Source organism: Mobula hypostoma, chromosome 1 (assembly GCF_963921235.1).
Source record: "Mobula hypostoma chromosome 1, sMobHyp1.1, whole genome shotgun sequence".
Classification (NCBI taxonomy): Eukaryota; Metazoa; Chordata; class Chondrichthyes; order Myliobatiformes; family Myliobatidae; genus Mobula; species Mobula hypostoma.
Genome location: NC_086097.1, coordinates 150,637,325 through 150,657,500, shown reverse-complemented (window position 1 = coordinate 150,657,500; position 20,176 = coordinate 150,637,325). Strand labels below are relative to the sequence as shown.

Below are 20,176 nucleotides of genomic sequence, written 5' to 3'. Positions count from 1 at the left end.
AGTGGCAATTCTGAAGGAACACAATACAAACAACATTAGAACCCCACCAACCCTGTACCTTATACATAGCAGCAAAAATGTAAGTGAATACATCTCATCTAAGACGTCTACTACTTTTTAGTACACACGTGCTAAGCTTCCAAACAGAGACTAAACATTCATATTACACTGTTACACTCACAATCTGTCATGATACAATGAAGTTAGACAAAAGGTACACTTTGGCACAACTTTTACAAGATATTGCCTGGTAATTAAATTACAGGAAGACTGACCCACTTGGCTGGTAAGGAACTTTGCACGAGCCGATCCAGCGCTGATGCCTTCACTCGTGAAAATCTAAAGCATCCCCACGTAAAACATGTCAAATTACCAATATTCTCGATTTGCCAACAAGCATAAACGAAATCACATGGATATCGTTAATTAACACTCACCTTTCCTCACCATGCCCAGTATCTCTGGGAGGAACTTAATCCCAAAGCCCCACTATCTTCTGCCAAAAACAAAAGTGGTCTCCCCACTATCCCACGCGTGCATAATGACATTACCATCTCCACTTAAAGGCAGACAACTATTCTAGCATTACCTGGATGGATGCCTAAGTACACTTTTAACGATAATGAATAAGATTCGACAGTCACCCGGTTACATTCTGCCCTGCATTCAAGTAATCGTCCTCGTTTCATGCCCCAGGGGTGAGCTGGCCTGAGTTACTGGAGTTTGCAGTCTCCCTCAGATAGCTGGAGGGGGATGGTTCTCACAGGGCCTGATGTCTACCCTGTTCACCCTCTTGCTAGGCCCACCATCCCAAGGTTCCACAGTGTATGTGTTGCCCAGTACCTTTACCACCCTGTAGACAGTTGAGTTCCAAGCATCCTGGATCTTATTATGGCCTAATGGTCTGTTCCTCAGGTAAACCAGCGCATCTACATCAACCTTGGGACAGTACACTTTGTCCTCCTGCCAGGCAATGTGTTCGGCTGCCTTCTGTTCAGAGTATCTCTTGCATGCGCATCCCTCAGTCGGCTCTGGTGTACAGCTAGCCAGTCATGTTTCCGGTCCACCGTCTGTTCTTGCCCCAGCAGAGCATCCACGGGCACGTGGGGTTCCACCCCAAACAACAGACAGTAAGGTGAATACCCGGTGGTCGCGTGAGGGGTCGCATTATATGCATACACCAACTTGGGTAGATGTTCTAGCCATCTGCACTTCTTTTCTGGAGGCAACGTACGCAACAAATCATGCATTGTCCTGTTGAAACGCTCGCACTGCGCGCTGCCAGTAGGATGATGAAGTGTAGTATGGCTCTTCTTTACCCCGTACAATTTGCAAAGCTCAGCTATGACCTCACTTTCAAAGTTACGGCCCTGGTCAGAATGCAATCTCTCAGGAACACTGTACTTCATGAACCATTCCCTCAAGAGCACCCTTACTGTGGTATCCGCCTTTTGATTCCAAGTCAGAAATGCTTAGGTGAATTTAGTGAAAATGTCCGTGACCACTAAGACATTCTCACGCCCATCAGTTGCCGGCTCCAACTTGTGAAATCTACAGCTACAACTTCAAGCGGCCGAGAAGCCAGAAATGACTTCATAGGGGGACGGATCTTAGGTTGCAGCATCTTAGTTAGCACACAACGTGGACAATTTTTGATCCACCGTGCCACATCCTCGTGTATGCCCACCCAAAAACATTGGCTTAGAACACAGAACAGTACAGCACAGTACAGGCCCTTCGGCCCATAATGTTGTGCTGACCCTTAAACCCTACCTCCCATATAAATCCCCACCTTAAATTCCTCCAGATAAGTGTTTAGCAGTCTCTTAAATTTCACTAGTGAATCTGCCTCCACCACTGACTCGGGCAGTGTATTCCATGCACCAACCACTCTCTGAGTAAAAATCCTTCCTCTAATATCCCCTTAAACTTCCCACCCCTTACCTTAAAGCCATGTCCTCTTGTACTGACCAATGGGGCCCTGGGGAAGAGGCGCTGGCTATCCATTCTATCTATTCCTCTTAATAACTTGTATACCTCTATCATGTCTCCTCTCATCCTCCTTCTCTCCAGAGAGTAAAGCCCTAGCTCCCTTAATCTCTGATCATAATGCATACTCTCTAAACCAGGCAGCATCCTGGTAAATCTCCTCTGTACCCTTTCCAATGCTTCCATATCCTTCCTATAGTGAGGCAACCAGAACTGGACACAGTACTCCAAGTGTGGCCTAACCAGAGCTTTATAGAGCTGCATCATTACCCTGCAACTCTTAAACTCTATCCCTTGACTTATGAAAGCTAACAGTCCATAAGCTTTCTTAACTACCCTATCTACCTGTGAGGCAACTTTCAGGGAACTATGGACATGTACCTCAAGATCCTTCTGCTCCTCCACACTTCTAAGTATCCTGCCATTGACTTTGTACTCTGCCTTGGAGTTTGTCCTTCTAAAGTGTACCACCTCACACTTCTCCGGGTTGAACTCCATCTGCCACCTCTCAGCCCACTTCTGCATCCTATCAATGTCTCTCTGCAATCTTCAACAATCCTCTACACTATCCACAACACCACCAACCTTTTGTCGCCTGCAAACTTGCCAACCCACCCTTCTACCCCAACATCCAGGTCGCTAATAAAGATCACGAAAAGCAGAGGTCTCAGAACAGATCCTTGTGGGACACCACTAGTCACAATCCTCCAATCCAAATGTACTCCCTCCACCACAACCCTCTGCTTTCTGCAGGCAAGCCAATTCTGAATCCACCTGGCCAAACTTCCCTGGATCCCATGCCTTCTGACTTTCTGAATAAGCTTACTGTGTGGAACCTTGTCAAATGCCTTACTAAAATCCATGTAGATCACATCCACTGCACTACCCTCATCTATATGCCTGGTCACCTCCTCAAAGAACTCTATCAGGCTTGTTAGACACGATCTGCCCTTCACAAAGCCATGCTGATCATCCCTGATCAGACCATGATTCTCTAAATGCCCATAGATCCTATCTCTAAGAATCTTTTCCAACATCTTTCCCACCACAGACGTAAGGCTCACTGGTCTATAATTACCTGGACTATCCCTAATAACTTTTTTGAACAAGGGAACAACATTCGCCTCCCTCCAATCCTCTGGTACCATTCCCGTGGGCAACGAGGACATGAAGATCCTAGCCAGAGGCTCAGAAATCTCTTCCCTCGCCTCGTGGAGCAGCCTAGGGAATATTCCGTCAGGCCCCAGGGACTTATCCGTCCTGATGTATTTTAACAACTCCAACACCTCCTCTCCCTTAATATCAACATGCTCCAGAACATCAATCTCACTCATATTGTCCTCACCTTCATCAAGTTCCCTCTCATTGGTGAATACTGAAGAGAAGTATTCATTGAGGACCTCGCTCACTTCCACAGCCTCCAGGCGCATCTTCCCACCTTTATCTCTAATCGGTCCTACCTTCACTCCTGTCATCCTTTTTTTCTTCACATAATTGAAGAATGCCTTGGGGTTTTCCTTTACCCTACTCGCCAAGGCCTTCTCATGCCCCCTTCTTGCTCTCCTCAGCCCCTTCTTAAGCTTTCTTACTACCCTATATTCCTCAATAGACCCATCTGCTCCTTGCTTCCTAAACCTCATGTATGCTGCCTTCTTCCACCTGACTAGATTTTCCACCTCACTTGTCACCCATGGTTCCTTCACCCTACCATTCTTTATCTTCCTCACCGGGACAAATTTATCCCTAACATCCAGCAAGAGATCCCTAAACATCGACTACATGTCCATAGTACATTTCCCTGCAAAAACATCATCCCAATTCACACCCACAAGTTCTAGCCTTATAGCCTCATAATTTGCCCTTCCCCAATTAAAAATGTTCCTGTTCTCTCTGATTCTATCCTTTTCCACGATAATTTCTTTGAAACTTCTTTTGTGGTAAATCAAATAAATATTTCAGGAGCTCTTGAAAAGAACAGGCAATATTGTGAATTTTCACTAATTAAATTGTTGAAGAGTTAAATAATAACTGAAGACAATTAGTGATGTGATATGTTTACCTATTTAATGAAAAGCTTGTACGATACACTTTTCCCTTATTTATTCAGTCACTTAAACATACAGGTTGAGCACTCCTTGGTTGAAATTCCAAAATGTGAAAACCTCTGAAATCCAAAGTTTTTCTGAGCACTGACATGATGTCACAAATGGGAAATTCCACGTGGTGCTGGGAAAGTTCCCAGGCAAAGCATAGGTCTCTACACAACACAGACAGTGCTGAGAAGTGACCTCATATGTATAATGGACTATTAAATAGAAAAATATTTTTAAAAAAACACTACATAAGGGAAAAATATGAAGATCTCCATCATCTATTGAAAGAGTGGATTCATCAGCGTTGGAGTGAATTTATGCTGGTTAATGGTATGCTGATCATGAAACAAGCAAAGACCTATCAAGACAAATATTCAGCAGACTGATTGTAGAAATTTAAGTAAAGGCACGGCAGGCTTCTCACTGATTGTAGAAATTTAAGTAAAGGCACGGCAGGCTTCTCAACAGCTGCAGAGTACGTTCGATGCCTTGATAGCCCATAAAGTCATGTACATACTCTAACACTCTGCACCTCAAGCTGATAGGTACCAGAAGCTGGTAACACTCCCCAAGCTTCCCATCCTCAACTACCCTGTACAGTAACCCTTCACGCTCCCTGATACTGTCCCAGTGCCTTAACAGAGACAAAACAGGTTTACGCAGAGTTTTACGCTCCTGGCCACTCAGCTTTCTTTTCTGATCCCATAAGTCTCTTAGGACACTTAACACAGGGTCTTGCTGCTGAAAAGTGTGCAAGTCCCTATCAGAGTAACCTGGGAGGGTTGGAGTGTTCCCTCGCATCGGTCCACTTACATCACTAGTACCAGCTTCCAGGCTCGAATTTGCTTAACCCTACAGCTGTTACGACCAGCGGTAACCAGTGCCGGGTCAAGGGCAGTGCCACGATTGATCAAACGACAGATTGCCACAGACCCATCAAACTCCGCATCCTTTGAGACAGGCTCAGGCTCCCCTGCAAATAGCTGCCTAGAGAGTGCATCAGCCACAGTATTGCTCTGACCCGGACGATACTGTACATCGAAATCAAACACTGGCAGCTGTGAGATCCATCTCTGCTCCTCTGCTCCCAACTTGGCAGTTTTCAAGTGGGATAGGGGTTATTGTCAGTGATTACAGTGAATCTGGAACCCAACAAGTATCCACGAAACTTCTCTACTATAGCCCACTTAAGTGCAAGCAGCTCCAATTTCATGCTACTATAATTCCTATCATTCTTCTTGGCATTCCTTAATTGCCGGCTTGCATATGAAATAACCCTCTTTCCCCCTCCCTGCTGTTGGTATAACACAGCTCCTAGCCCATGATTGCTGGCATCGGTCTCCACTATAAAGGGCTGGGAGAAATCTGCAAAGCCAAGGATGGGGGAACTGGTCAGCTTCTCTTTGAGCAAGTCAAAGGCAAGACTGTTTTAACAGCTGGTTTGCTTTACTTGGACTCTCTACATTAGTACACAAATTCACTATGTCATGCAGTGGACCTGCAATCTTTGAGAATCCTTGAATGAATCGTCGATAACAACTGCAAAAGCCAAGAAACGATCTTCAGTCCTTAACTGTCGATGGTACTGGCCACTGTTGAACAACTGAGACATTCTCAGGATCGGTGCCTAACCCCTTGGTTGATATCTGGTGTCCTAAGAACTTGACCTCCGACTGCAGAAAATGACACTTCTCCAATTCTACCTTCAGACCAGTCTCCTGGAGGTGCTTAAGCACAGTGTTGAGCCTCTCCAAGTGTTCCTGGAAAGTCTGTGAATACACCAGAATATTACCCAAGTACACAAGCATGATTTGGAAAACTAAGTCATTCATGGTTGCCTGCATGAGCCCTTGAAAAGTCGCTGGCCCATTGCAGACCCCAAACGACATACGAAGATATTCATACAGACCAAATGGGGTCGAAAAAGCAGTCTTATGCCTATCACACTCCTCTACCGCCACTTGCTGGTAACCACTCGTGAGGTCTATTGTCGAGAAAAATTGCGCTCCCCCCAGGGCATCAGAACTCTCATCAATACGCAGCAGCGGGAACGCGTCCTTTCTGGTCTTAAGATTCAGTCTCAGATAATCTACACACAGTCTTATGCTACCATCAGCCTTCCGGACCAACACCACAGGTGAGGCATACGCACTATTGCTCTCCTGAATCACACCCTTCTTCAACAACTTTGAGATGTGCTCCTTCACTTCATTGTACTGGTTCGGCGAACGCGATGGTATGGCTGTGAAACAGGCTCGTCATCAGTTAACTGAATTTCATGCTTGACCTTGTCAGTGTACCCAAGGTCTTCCTCTTCAACTGCAAAGATATCCAGGTACTTAACCAGTAAAGCTCTTAGCTGAGCTTGTTGTCCTTCACTACCCCCAGAGTCAAGCTTGTCTAGAATTGACTTTCACTTGTGATTACTACACTCCTCCTTTACACTCACTGTCACGTGATCAATGCCAGCTGAGATCCACTAAAAATCTTACTGCACATTGTGGATCACTATCTATGCACTCCACCTTTGACAGGATACCCAGCAGGGTCCTAGGTGCGAGCCATACATCCTCTCGAGAGAGGTTTAAAATCTGCACTGGCACTATACGATTACCAGAGTCAATGAGTGTAGGAATGTCAACAACACCTCCTGGTAAAGGGGTTTTAAGTGGCTCAAGTAACATTTCATGGTCACTACCAGCATCACCAGTGGCCTTGCTAGCCGCAATGGTGTCTACAGATCCAGCAGGTATGTGCTCAGTATCTTTTCCCAATACTCGGACTACTGCTTTGGTTTCAGTAGTGTGCATCTGCACTTTGGAAAACTTCCCTCCAATCAGAATCCAGCTTCCCTTCTAGGGTTGTGTCAAACTCTGCATAAACAAGTTGCCTACACTGGTTGATAATGTTCATGCCTACAATACATGGGATAGGTGGTTCAGTGCTAACAGGCTCCCTGACTACTAGAAAGCCACAATTTGATATCTTCATGCCCATTGTTTGACCCTCTAGCTCTCGATACCCAAGGTAAGGAATATCAAGACCGTTTGCAGCTGCCAGCCAGCAGTGGACAACATATCCTCGTCGTCTCCTTCAAGTGTTCTTGAAAGAACTGCTCGGTCAGGGTGCTTACTTGACTACCTGTGTCCAACAGACAACGCACAGTGACACCTGATACTTCAAGCTCAACAACTGGACATGTTCCTATAGCATGTTGCAACAACTGGTCATGGGATAGCTGTACATTATCTGTATCTGTGAGGTTCCGCCGAATTGCCCGATTCCCAACCGCTTGGAGGGCAGGAGGAAGCAGACTCCACTTCCCTTGCACCCCGCTACTGTGGGCAATTCTTGGCCAAATGCCCTCCCACCTGACACTTGAAACATATTGGTTGACTATCTTCTGTTAACCTAGGCTGTAACTGACGTATACTGCTAGTAGCGCATGTAAAATCCCTCTGCACAGTGAGATCTTTCACTGCTTGAGTCAATTCACAAAGGGCTTTGCCCTGCTCTGCGACCACTTTAAGGACGTCATCTAATGTGACAGACTCAGATTCCCGAGCTTTAAGAACCGAGTACTGTGCCTGACTACTGCTACACTTCGACTTTCCAGACTTTGTATTTCCCAGGGGCTCTTCTATGAGCCACAGACGAGCCTCCTCTCGCACTTCTATCATTGAGGACTCAGGAGGCCCCTCACGAATCTGTGGAGCCCCCTTCTGAGGGAAGGATCCTGGATCCCCTCTATAAATTGATCTCTTAGCACCACCCTCTCATTGGTCACAGCATCGGGGAAGTGCTTCAGAATCAAGTTAAGAGCTTGGGCTAGGGCATGTGAAAACTCTCTTACATCTTCACCCTCACGCTGTTTGCGACTGTAGAAGTTATGCCACAGCTGGAGTGCACTACACTTGTCTCTAAAAGTTTCCCTGAGATAGGTGAACAAGTCCGCAGTACAGTCTTCCCCGGCATCACTGCGCATACGTGCTTCCTCTAAGGCTGCACCCCGAGCAGGGACATAACAAAGTCATACTGATCCTGGTCAGACTGATTTCTAGTATGAAGTACACGTTGTACTTCTTCAATAAAGTCATCAACAGACCTCCCATCTTTCTCAACATCCCCCGTAAATGGAACAATGCGTCTTTCCCTTGGGACATATACATAGGACATTTTGCTTAATTTATCTATGGTTGCCATGGCTTCATCATATCTACTATGCAATTCCCTAAATTGTTCATTCAAATCAAGTTCAACTGGTGTATCCTCTGAGTGTAACATAGTAAGAGCTCAAGTCTTCATAGTTTTCACAACAAGCCTGCAAAAGGAGTTGCTGCTATCCTTTGCTGTAAATACGTTTTCGGGTTTTAATTCCTTTCTCTGTTTTAGATGTTTTAGTACCGAAGAGGGTCTCAAAACAAAACAAATGAATTTACAACCAGTTCTTGCCATTACAATCTCAGTTTAACTTTCGATCCACACCCTTGTCTATTGACGAATTGCATATGCAGTATTAAAATACATAAAGCAAACCACACAAAACTAATACGGAACTAATACAGTAGTGGCAATTCTGAAGGAACACAATACAAACAACATTAGAATCCCACCAACCCTGTACCTCAGCAGTCCCCAACCACCGGGCTGTGGACTGGTACTGGGCCGCAAAGCATATGCTACCGGGCCACGAAGTAACGATATGATTTGGTGATAGGAGTCAGCTGCAATGCATGCGAGGTCATTACGCATGCGTCATCCATGTCAGCGTGGGAAGAAGATCAACTCTTCGAGCTTGCAAATGACGGCAGGCTGAAAAGTATATTTGACATAACATCTCTGCCTGCATTCTGGATCAAAGTCAAGGCTAAATATCCTGAGATAGCCACGAAAGCACTGAAAACGTTGCTTCCATTTCCAACATTTTTCTGCGAAGCAGAGTTTTCTGCAATGAATGCAACGAAAACTAAATTGCGGAATAGACTGGACATAAGGAGCCCCCTTTGAGTATCACTGTCTCCTATCACCCCTCGATAGGACCGTCTTGTTGCAGGGAAACAAGCCCAGGGCTCCCACTGATTCAGCGATATTGGTGTGTTGCAATGATTTTACATGTTCATACAGGGAAAATTTGTGCTGTGTGTTTAATATCCAAACGTTACTTAAAATGTTATGATGCTATTGAGTTACAAGTGACTTATATAACCATATAACAATTACAGCACAGAAACAGGCCATCTCTGCCCTTCTAGTCCGTGCCGAACGCAACTCTCACCTAGTCCCACCGACCTGCACTCAGCCCATAACCCTCCATTCGTTTCCTGTCCATATACCTATCCAATGTTTCTTTAAATGATAATATCGAACCTGCCTCTACTACTTCTACTGGAAGTTCGTTCAACACTTACTTCAAGCTCCCCGTCCTCCCCTGATAATTGCCTTATCACTATATTCATGTGAGGAAAATATGCGCTGTGTGTTTAGTATTAAATTCGTTAGATAAACCTTTTAGAAACGAAATTGAGTGTATTAGCCACTTATCACCTATATTCCAGTCGTGATTAACCCCCCCCCCCACCCCGAACAGAATCGCCAAGAACGATTTGCAGGAAAAAAAATCGGCAGGTACACGCACGCACACTGGTGCCCGTGCAAGGCTTCATGGTCATTGTAGTCTTTCTCTGGGTAAACACAACGTATTTGATCGCTATTCTTGTCCATTGGCAACCCTACACCCCCCCACCCCGGGTCGGCCGGTCCGCAAGAATATTGTCAATATTAAACCAGTCCGCAGTGCAAAAAAGGTTGGGGACCCCTGCTGTACCTTATACATAGCAGCGAAAATGTAAGCGAATACGTCTCATCTAAGACATTTACTACTTTTTAGTACACACGTGCTGAACTTCCAGAGACTAAACATTCACGTTACGCTGTTACATTCACAATCAGTCATGATACAATAAAGTTAGACAAAAGGTACACTTTGGCACAACTTTTACAAGATATTGCCTGGTAGTTAAATTACAGGAAGACTGATCTACTTGTCCGGTAAGGAACTTTGCACAAGCCATGCTATCCAGCGCCGATGCCTTCACTCGTGAAAATCTTAAGCATCCACACGTAAAACATGTCAAATTACCAATATTCTTGATTTGCCAACAAGCATAAACAAATTCACATGGATATCGTCAATTAACACTCACTTTCCTCACCATGCCCAGTATCTCTGGGAGGAACTTAATCCCAAAGTCACACCAGCTTCTTCTGCAGAATACAAAAATGGTCTCCCCACTATCCCAAGCGTACATAATGACATCACCGTCTCCACTTAAAGGCAGACAACTATACTAGCATTACCTGGATGGGTGCCTAAGTACACTTTTAACGATGATGAATAAGATTTGATGGTCACCCGGTTGCACAAATTCATATGTTATAGAGGCAATGTTATTACCAATCCACACTGAATGTGGTCTCCCAATAATAAAGTTTTGAAGCTTATTTATTAGTACTAAAGGGATGATGGTGTTGAATACTATGCTGTAACTGATAAAAAGCAGCCTGACAAATAGGGCTCAAGGCAAAATGGTAAAAATACCACAAGTGCCATTGCTCGTTACTACCATCCGCGAGGAGGCACAGGAGCCTGAAGACCCACACTCTATGTTTTAGGAACAGTTTCTTCCCTTCTGTTATCAGATTTGTGAACACTATTACCTCACCATTACTCTTTTGCTCTATTTATTTTTTATATTGTTCCTTGCAGTATTTTTTAATGTCTTGCACTGTGCTGCTGCCACAAAGCAATATATTTCACAACATATGTCAGTTGTAATAAACCTGCTTCTGACTCTATAGTACAACTAAAGACTGAGGAGATGTTTGGCATTTATTTTGAAAAGTTACAGGAAAAACAATGAATGAAAAAAAATCATACTCTCTAGGGAAATACAGTTACGCAACACGAGCTCACTTGGCACCACACAGTGCAGATTGTGTCATATTTGGTGAAATGGAAGTAAATTTAGGGACAACTTTAACCTTACAACGTCTGAGATATTTCAGAGCTACAATTTCAGTACATGTCAAATCACGTCAGAGGTGGTGACTCTCAAAGCTCTAGAGTTTTGGAAAGGACACATAATAATGCTCAAAAACTGATTAGTGTACACAGATCAGGCGCTTCAACACTCCAGGTCTTATTTTTGAATAAAGGTAATACAGAAGAATTTTACTCAGTTTTTGATGCAGACATGAGAGCATTGTGCAAGGTCACCGGGATGGTAACAGTGATGTCGGCTGTGTCTTCCGGATGGGAAGGCTGGGAATCTCTTGCTTTACATATTGACAAAAGATGGGAGGCCCTGCTATCAACACCAAGGCAGATACTCAGATCTGGTTTCTCCATTCAAACAGCCCATTACTATAACTGCAAAAAAAAAGGAAGGCATCCCACACACTAGCAAAAGAATGCGAAGTATAGTCCATGTATCCATGAATATGCAGAGCACACTGGTGGGGATGCCATGTATTCCACAGGAATAAATAAAACCATGGTAGAGTGGTACACACAGTACAGATAGCGACAAAATATTTAAAATTAGCCTTAAGATTAATTTTCTGAGTATTATGATGCATAAAGATACTTCAGTGGATTGCAGTGATGGGAAGAAATGCGTCCAGGTACAACTGTAGCCAAATTCCTCTGCCCAGGAGCAACTCCGCCTGTACACAGACCGGAGAAGGGCTGGAAACACTAGGATGGATGAGATAGAGGGAAGAAAATGAGAAACTTTTCCCTTGACAGAGATGTCTGTGAAGGGAGGGCTTAAATTTCTTCTGAAAGAAATTTGAGAAAGGGTTGTTTTTCATGCTGAAAATAGTTGAAACCTGGAATGCATTGCCCCATCGGGGTGGCGCTGGATGCAAATAATCTCACTATATTTAAGAGGCATTTATTGACTGCATACTTTCATGGGCTGTTGCATCAAGAAATTTCCAGCACTAGACGGGGTCCAGACTGGAGCACTTCTGGTTAACCACTGCACCAATTCAGCAGAAAGGACACCCTAGAGGAGAGGAGAAGATGGAGGCACAACGCAGCGCACAGCGGCCACTCCGGTGATCAATATCTGTTATCTGTCAAGTAGGGTGCCGTGCAAAATCCTGATTTGATGGAGGCAGACGTGAGAGCACGGAGGAACATCTGGTGAAACTTCTGAAATGCCTGTTTCGCTGCCGCTGCTACTGTGTGATCCTGAATCTCCAGCGGGGAAGGCCCCGAGTCCTCGGCTTTGCTTGTTGCTTGGCGGCTGGGGCGGGGTCGATGCGCTCAGTGCCTGGTGTCGGAGGTTCGAAGTTTTTGGACGGACTCAGAGTCGGCTGCTTCCAGGGTGCTGCATCGGCAAGTTTGCGGCGCTGGAGGTTCATGGCAGGGAGAGTTTCTCCCTTCTACCATCTGCGTGAGATGATGGGGCTTTCGGGACTAGAGACTTTTTTTTTACCGTGCCCATGGTCTGCTCTTAATTAAGGTATTGCTTTGTACTGTTGTAACTATATGTTATGATTATGTGGTTTTCGTCAGTTTTAGTCTTGGTCTGTCCTGTGTTTCTGTGATTTCATACTGCAGGAACATTGTATCATTTCTTAATGCATGCATTTCTAAAAGACAATAAATGAGGACTGAGTGTCCTCATAATCTAATCTATAATTCAACTACTGACGGAACCAATCTATTGATGACGCCATAGCCACAGCACTAACACCGTCCTCACTCACCTGGAGAAGAGGGATGCATGCGTTAGAATGCTGTTCCTGGACTACAGTTCAGCATTCAACACCATAATTCCCTTCAGAGTTGACAGGAAGCTCAGAGAACTTGGCTTGCACCCCGCCTTGTGCAGCTGGATCCTAATCTTCCATTCAGATCACTGACAGGTGGTCAGGATGTGCTCCCTCACCTCTGCCCCTCTGACCCTCTGACCCAGGGTTGTGTCCTGAGCCCTCTCCTCTACTCCCTTTACACCCGTGACTGTGCTGCCACACACAGCTCCAATCTGCTGATCAAATTCATAGATGACACGACTTAGATCGGCCTAATTTCTAGCGGTAATGAGACAGCCTACAGAGGAGAGGTTGACATCCCGACACAGGGGTGCCAGGATAGCCTCTCCCTCAATGTCCAAAAAAACAAAAGAGTTGATTCTGGATTACAGGAGGAATGGAGACAGGCTCAGCCCGATCAACATCAATGGTTCCGCAGTTGAGAGGGTGAGTAGTTTCAAATTCCTCGGTATACACATCAATGATCTCACCAGGACTGTAAACACCAGCTTTGTGGCAAAAGAAGCACAACAGCATCTCTTCCACCTCAGGCGACTGAAGAAGTTCGGCATGAGGCCCCAAACCCTAAAGATCTTCTCAAAGGGCACCACTGAGAGCATCCTGACTGGCTGTATCACTGCCTGGTATGGGAACTGTACCAACCTTGATCGCTGGGCACTGCAGAGAGTGGTACGGACAGCCCAGTGCATCTGTGGATGTGAACTTCTCTTCATTGAGGACATTTATAGCAGCACATGCAGAAAAAAGGCCTGGAAGATCATCAGGGACACCAGTCACCCCAACCATAAACTGTTTCAGCTGCTTCCGTCTGGCAAACACTACCACAGCATTAAAGTCAGACTAACAGGCTACGGGACAGCTTCTTTCTACAAACCATTAGACTTATAAATTAACATGTGTATACACTGCAACGGAGTCATAGCGCAAAGATTCTTACTGCCTCACTTTGTGTGATGGATGTCAGATTTAAGTAAATTCTAGTTCTTAAAAAAAAGGTGAGGAGCAAATTAATTGTGTTCTTTCCCTTCCAGAATCACATGCTCCACCTCTGACTGAGCACAGGGAAGAGGAGGAGAGGGCCAAATTGTCCAAGTAGAAGTGCAGCACTGAGTGACTCGGAAAGTGCCTGTGAGGTACAAAAGGAACAGCACAAGATCACTCAAAGGGCTGCTGCAAAAGATGAGATAAATAATACAGGAGCAATAAGAATGAGTGAAGCAGACTATGGAGCTCCTGTCGAACTAGAAGAATAAGTTGTGCTAAACCTGAGCAACAAGTACCAGAGGTGGAAAACAGTAACTTTGATGATGAGCTTGTCAAGCACAAAGTTATGATTTCCAAAGAGGGACAGGGACAGGTGGTTATAGCTTGGGAATCTAAATGAAGGGTTTTTCACATGTTTGGATTGACAAAGGCTTTCCACAAGGTAATATCAGCTCTACACAGAAATTTCCTGCAGAAGCTAAAAAAAATGAATTAAAAGTAGAACATACCAGAAATTTAGCAGGGAAGTGGCACTTCTGGAAGGAAAAACAATTAATAACATCTCTGCCCCAATACTTAAAGATGGAAAGTATTCACTTGCTCTGACATTATCATTGGTAACAAAACAGTTTTTTGTTTAAAAGCAAGGATGACAAAGGGTCATTGAGATTTACAGCATAGAAACAGGCCGTTTCCCAGCTATGTTGCCTAATTCAATCTCCCTCTGTGCCTTTTTTTACTCAAATATTTGTCCAGAAGCCATGAAGACACAAGAGACAACAAATGTTGGAGTCTGGAACAACATCCAAACTGCTGAAGGAACCCAGTAGGCAAGGCAACATCAATGGAATGAAGTGATGAATCTGGAGCGCAGATGAGCCAAGTTCAGGTTCATTGTCATTTCAATAGCATACCTGTACACTGCCAAATGAAACAACTTTCCAACAGACCAAGGTGTACAACATGGTACATATAACTCACACACATTAAGTAATATTATCACAAATAAATTAATAAATAATAAGGTGCATTTATGATGTAAGTTAAAAAGTAAACTGCATAATGCTACTGGTGCTTCATACGTGATGAGACTTGGGTGGTGGCAGGGTCTTACAGCTGAACAGTCCTTGTCCTTATGCTACGTGATGGGGTGGGGGGGGGGAGAACAAAGAGATTATTGCACAGATGGGAGGGATCATTGAAAATGCTTAGGGCCTTGTGTTCTCAATATTCCTGGAAAATATCTGTCAACTGTCCATTCCTTTCATAGATGCCAAGTTCCTCTCGCAGTTTTTGAGTGTTGCCTTGTAAATGTTGCTGTTGTCCCTACCTCCGCCAGCTCTGGCAGCACATTCCAGATATCAGCCTCTCCTTGTGTGAAAAATGTACCTCTCAGGCCCCTTTAAAATCTCCTCTCCCCCCTCCCACTTTAAACCCCTACTCCCTAGTTTTAGACACTCCCTACCATAGGAAACATATTCTGGAGATCTTCCTATGCCTCATAATTATATATACAGTACATCCATCATGTCACCTCTCAGCCACATTTGCTCCTGGTGAGACAGACCCAGCCTATCCAATCTCTCCTGATAACTCAAGTACTCCAATTCAGACAACATCTTTGTGAATCTTTTCTGTAGCCTCCTCTGTAATTATAACTTTCCTGTGCTGTGGTGACCAGAACAGCTTCGAGTGCAACCTAATCACGCTTTCAACTTGTGTAACATAATGTTCCAACTACTGCACTCGTTGTCTCAGCTGATGAAGGCAAGACTTCTTCGGCAACCTGTCTACCCACGTCGTCACTTTCAGGAATCCACATACTTGTACCCCGAAGTCTCCCTATTCAACAACACACCCTGGAGGCCTGCCGTTCACTGTGAACAGCTGAACCCTATGTTACGGCTTTTCAGGTTGCAGAATTCACAAATCACTACCCAAAAGTTTGAAAAACAGAAAAAAAAACCTCTCAGAATTTATCTTAAAAAAAAATCAATGCTTAATTAAATTTTTTTTCAATGTACCTCTTGACGTGTGAATGATGTAGCTTCACCGTTTAGAAAATCATGATACAGACTATTTTCTAGGGATATAACCCCTTCCCAACAGTGGGTTTTGCCTGTACATCCTGTCCCGGTTCAAATTCCCAACAGTGGGTTTTGCCTGTACATCCTGTCCCGGTTCAAATTCCCAACAGTGAGTTTTGCCTGTACATCCTGTCTCGGTTCAAATTCCCAAATGCATCAATCTCACCTGTCCAAGATAAATCTTATTTCCCATTCTCTTGTCCACTTGATCTATATTCTGGTGTAACATCAGATATTTTTTTCACTGCCCACTATTCCACCATGTTGTATGAAAACTGTTAGCATTTATAGAGAAATTGGAATACTGATGAAATATTTAAACATCATTTTCTTTGTAGGTCACCTAGGAACTATGATCTAGTCAAAAATTGCATCCTAATCAGCATGCGATGGGGGTGATGTGAGAATGGGCAGGACAAAATACTTTCAGAATGAAGATGGGGTTTCTGGCATAGCCAAGAAAGCACCACTTTAGGATTGGAAAGGTTCGACCAGAAAGGCAGCAGCTAGAATTGGTAAGAGGGTCACTTTTGATTTATGTTGGATTGCGACAGGGCCAAAGACGGAGAGAGTGGAGATGGAAGACTAGAGGTTAGGAGAGCAGGTGGGCGAGTAATGTAGGGGTGTGTGGCTGCTATTGTAAAAGTAGTAAGAGTGAATGGAGAACTGGTGAAATTCAGAGGTGGTGTTTATGGATGGTAGAGGACAAGTAGGTGGGAGATTGGAGGGAAGAAGGTTGGTACTCATAGCAGTGGTGACCAGTAGTTACTGTACGATGTTGGGGAAAGGGCTGGCGATTTGTTATGCTCAGTGAGAAGAACTGGTGAAGTTCTGCCCTCCCAAGATTGCACCACAGAACGAAATACAGTTGAGGCACCACGTGAGGGATTTCATCATCCTCTAACAGAACTAACTCCACAAATAATGCAGATTTTTTTTTAAAAAACCTCAATTTTATATTCCCCTGCAGTTACCAAGAACGAAAATGCTTAAAGTGTTCTCCAAACCCAAAGCCACGTGTCTTCTCTCTAGGAGCACTCGCCAAATTCTCAGCTCCGCTCACGTCACTAGAGACCGACAAGCGGTAGGAGGACCAGCGCCCTCTGCCTGTCTAGCGTCACTTCTTGCACCTTCCCGCCCAATCGTCAACCTCCTTGGTACGCGTGATGCACTCCGGGTAAGGGGAGCCGCCATGTTACTTCCGCAGATTCGTCAGAAAGTGAAAAAATATTTTTAAAAAATATAATACAATGACACCTCTTCGAGTAACGTCTAAATGTAATTAGAATTAAAATATCACATATTTATATCTAAACTCATGGATCATCGGACTCCAGGTGAGTATTGGCGACCGAGTCATTTTCTGTTTCTTCTCTTTCTTTTGAAAGGTAAAAGTAGTGCGAGCTACCAGCCGAAGGGAGTTCAAAACAAAAAAAAACCTCCGGACCATGGTTACAAAGTTTTAATTAATTGTTTGTATTGACTGGTGATATATTTTGAAAAGCAAAAGTTCTAACGAATATATTGAGAAAGAAAAGTCAATGAACGCCTGTCCGCTGTCGGCCATAGTTTGATTGACGACCGATTGCCAACGAGGATTGGCGGAGGCCACGTTCGGACCCGCCCTTACCCTGTCACTCAAAGGGACATGTCAGTAGTTGTAGCTCCTATCTGCGGGGGGTCGGGAGCGTTGATCGAAAGAGTCGGTGTGAAATAAAACACAGATAGTTAGATAGTTCTCGTTTCGTGAGAAGAGTTCATAATTGAAAGTGGTTGCTTTGTTGGTACTTCTCAAAGCTTCTAGAACTTGTAGTTAATTTTCTTTTTCGATTAAAGTCCAAATAAAAATCATCCCATCTGAAATCAATAACTTGCATCTTCAACTCAGGTCTAAAAGTACGGGGAAACACACCAGGAAAGGTAAAATCAGGTCAAAATTTGAGTCTGAGCCACAAGTTAGGGATTTTCATGCAGGTGTCTATTAGGAAAGGGAGGCTAACGGAACAGAGTATTAAAGTGCAAAAGTTCAGAGAAGCGTCTCAGAACTTGATAGCTGAAGGCATAACTTAATGGTGGAGCATTTCGAAATTAGTGAAAATAGTAGTAACCACAGTTAATGTTACGCCTTTGTTAGAGGAGGGGGCGATTAGAAATTAGATCAACGAATAGGTGGGGGATTTAAAACGTTAATCAGCTATTAACGCAAAAAAAAATCTAGGGATATTAAAACAAAAACTTAATGCTTTCTTCAAAGTTATGCCCTCTGGGCAGTTAGTCTGCTCAAACATTCTATTTATTGCCCCATTCCCTCTATTACCTCCATCAGTGCAACACACTTTAACCACTTTCTGTAATGATCTTTACTTTGTAAATACACACTGGCATTGATGTATTTATGCACATTCAATTCAACTTCTAACCTGTCTTAGACCATATGACATAGGTGCAGAATTTGGTTGTTCGGCCCAGCGAGTCTGCTCCGTCCTATTATCTTTCAACCCCACTCTCCTGACTTCTCCCCTTAACCTTTGTGCCCTGATCCACCCTCTGGCCAAAGAAATTCTACATCCCTTTTCTAAAGGGATGTCCCCATCTATTCTGAGACTCTGCCCTCTGATCCTAGACAACCCCATGACCGGAGACATCCTTTCCACACCCACTCTATTTAATATTCGATAGATTTCATTGACAGACATCCCACACTGTAGGGAGGTAGCACCCCCGCCCCCCCGCAACCCCATATCCCCCCCTCCCCCCACCAGTCGACCTCCAAGTGTGTATGTAATACTCTGTTTAGTGATTTTGTCTAATCTGTAAACCCAAGTTGGGTATATACAGAAAATGTGACATTAAAATATGTACTTATATTATCATGTTTATTCTATTACAGCTTTAAGCAAGTCTACAGGGAGTTTGGCCTCATCACGTAGGACATCAATAGCGTAGCTCCTTAGCAGCCAGCCAGCTAGTTTAAATAACGTTAGCTGTGCTAATGGACGAATGACACCTGTTAAACTCACCTAAACATGTCTTTTACATTTTAACCCACCATATAACCATATAACAATTACAGCATGGAAACATGGGCAATAGAAAAGTCACTGTTGCAAACAGTGCAGCGAGCAACACTGTCATTATTTTGAGGTCGACTGTAAAGCCAGCCCACAGAGAAAACTGATAGTTCTACTTAGCAGGAGTCCCCAACCTTTTTTGCACCGCGGACCAGTTTAATATTGACAATATTCTTGCGGACTGGCTGTCCGGGGGGGTGAGGGGGCGTTAATCACGACCGGAATATAGGTGATAAGTCAACTATAAGTCACTTATAACTAAGTGGCTAATACACTCAATTTCGTTTCTAAAAGGGTTTATCTAACAAATTTATTATTAAACACACAGTGCATATTTTCCTCGTATGAACATATAAAATCATTGCAACACACCAATATCGCTGAATCAGTGGGAGCCCTGGGCTTTTCCTGCAACAAGACGATGCTATCGAAGGGTGATGGGAGACAGCGATACTCGAAGGGGGTTCCTTATGTCCAGTCTATTCCGCAATTTAGTTTTCGTTACATTCATTGCAGAAAACTCCGCTTCGCAGAGATATGTTGGAAATGGAAGCAACATTTTCAGTGCTTCCATGGCTATCTCAGGATATTCAGCCTTGACTTTGATCCAGAACGCCGACAGAGATGTTATATCAAGTGTACTTTTCAGCCCGCCGTCATTTGCAAGCTCGAGGAGTTGATCTTCTTCCCGCGCTGACATGGATGACGCATGTGTAATGACCTTGCATGCGTTAAGGTTCAACATTGGGCGTGACAGGGAATGAGGAAAGGTGCAGCTGACTCATATCATTTCATATCACCAAATCATATTGTTTCCTCGTGGCCCGGTGGTTGGGGACCACTCTTAGCACAAAGAGAGACCAATCAGGATGCTCGCTCTCCCTCTCTGTCTCTTTCTCAAAAAAATCGATTTCCGGGATATTGTATATAACTTCCGGGCGTCAGGGAGCCACTATCAATATGTCGGAGACTCCCGGAACTTCCGGGAGAGGTGGGATGTCTGCATTGAGATGCCACTCCTCCCCCATTCTCCTAAACTCCAGCGAGTACAGGCCCAGGCCCAGAGGAATCATTGTCATGAATCTCCTCTGGACCCTCTCCAATACTA

General features: G+C 44.2%; 1 protein-coding gene and 1 long non-coding RNA gene across 4 annotated transcripts in view; one reads left to right on the top strand and one right to left on the bottom strand.

Annotated features, from left to right (window-relative positions):
• The window catches only part of LOC134351715 (uncharacterized), a 56,982-nt gene extending 39,938 nt beyond the window's left edge, over nucleotides 1-17,044 (bottom strand). The window contains exon 1 of the long non-coding RNA XR_010019242.1: nucleotides 17,005-17,044. This is a non-coding gene — a long non-coding RNA (uncharacterized LOC134351715). The remainder of the gene's footprint in view (nucleotides 1-17,004) is intronic.
• Nucleotides 17,045-17,187: 143 nt separating this feature from the next.
• LOC134351633 (zinc finger protein ZFAT-like) overlaps nucleotides 17,188-20,176 on the top strand; it is a 198,271-nt gene continuing 195,282 nt past the window's right edge. For all 3 annotated transcript variants that reach the window (XM_063058064.1, XM_063058058.1, XM_063058048.1), the window contains exon 1: nucleotides 17,188-17,334. In XM_063058064.1, coding sequence (XP_062914134.1) covers nucleotides 17,316-17,334 — 19 coding nt within the window. In that variant the 5' untranslated portion in view covers nucleotides 17,188-17,315. The remainder of the gene's footprint in view (nucleotides 17,335-20,176) is intronic.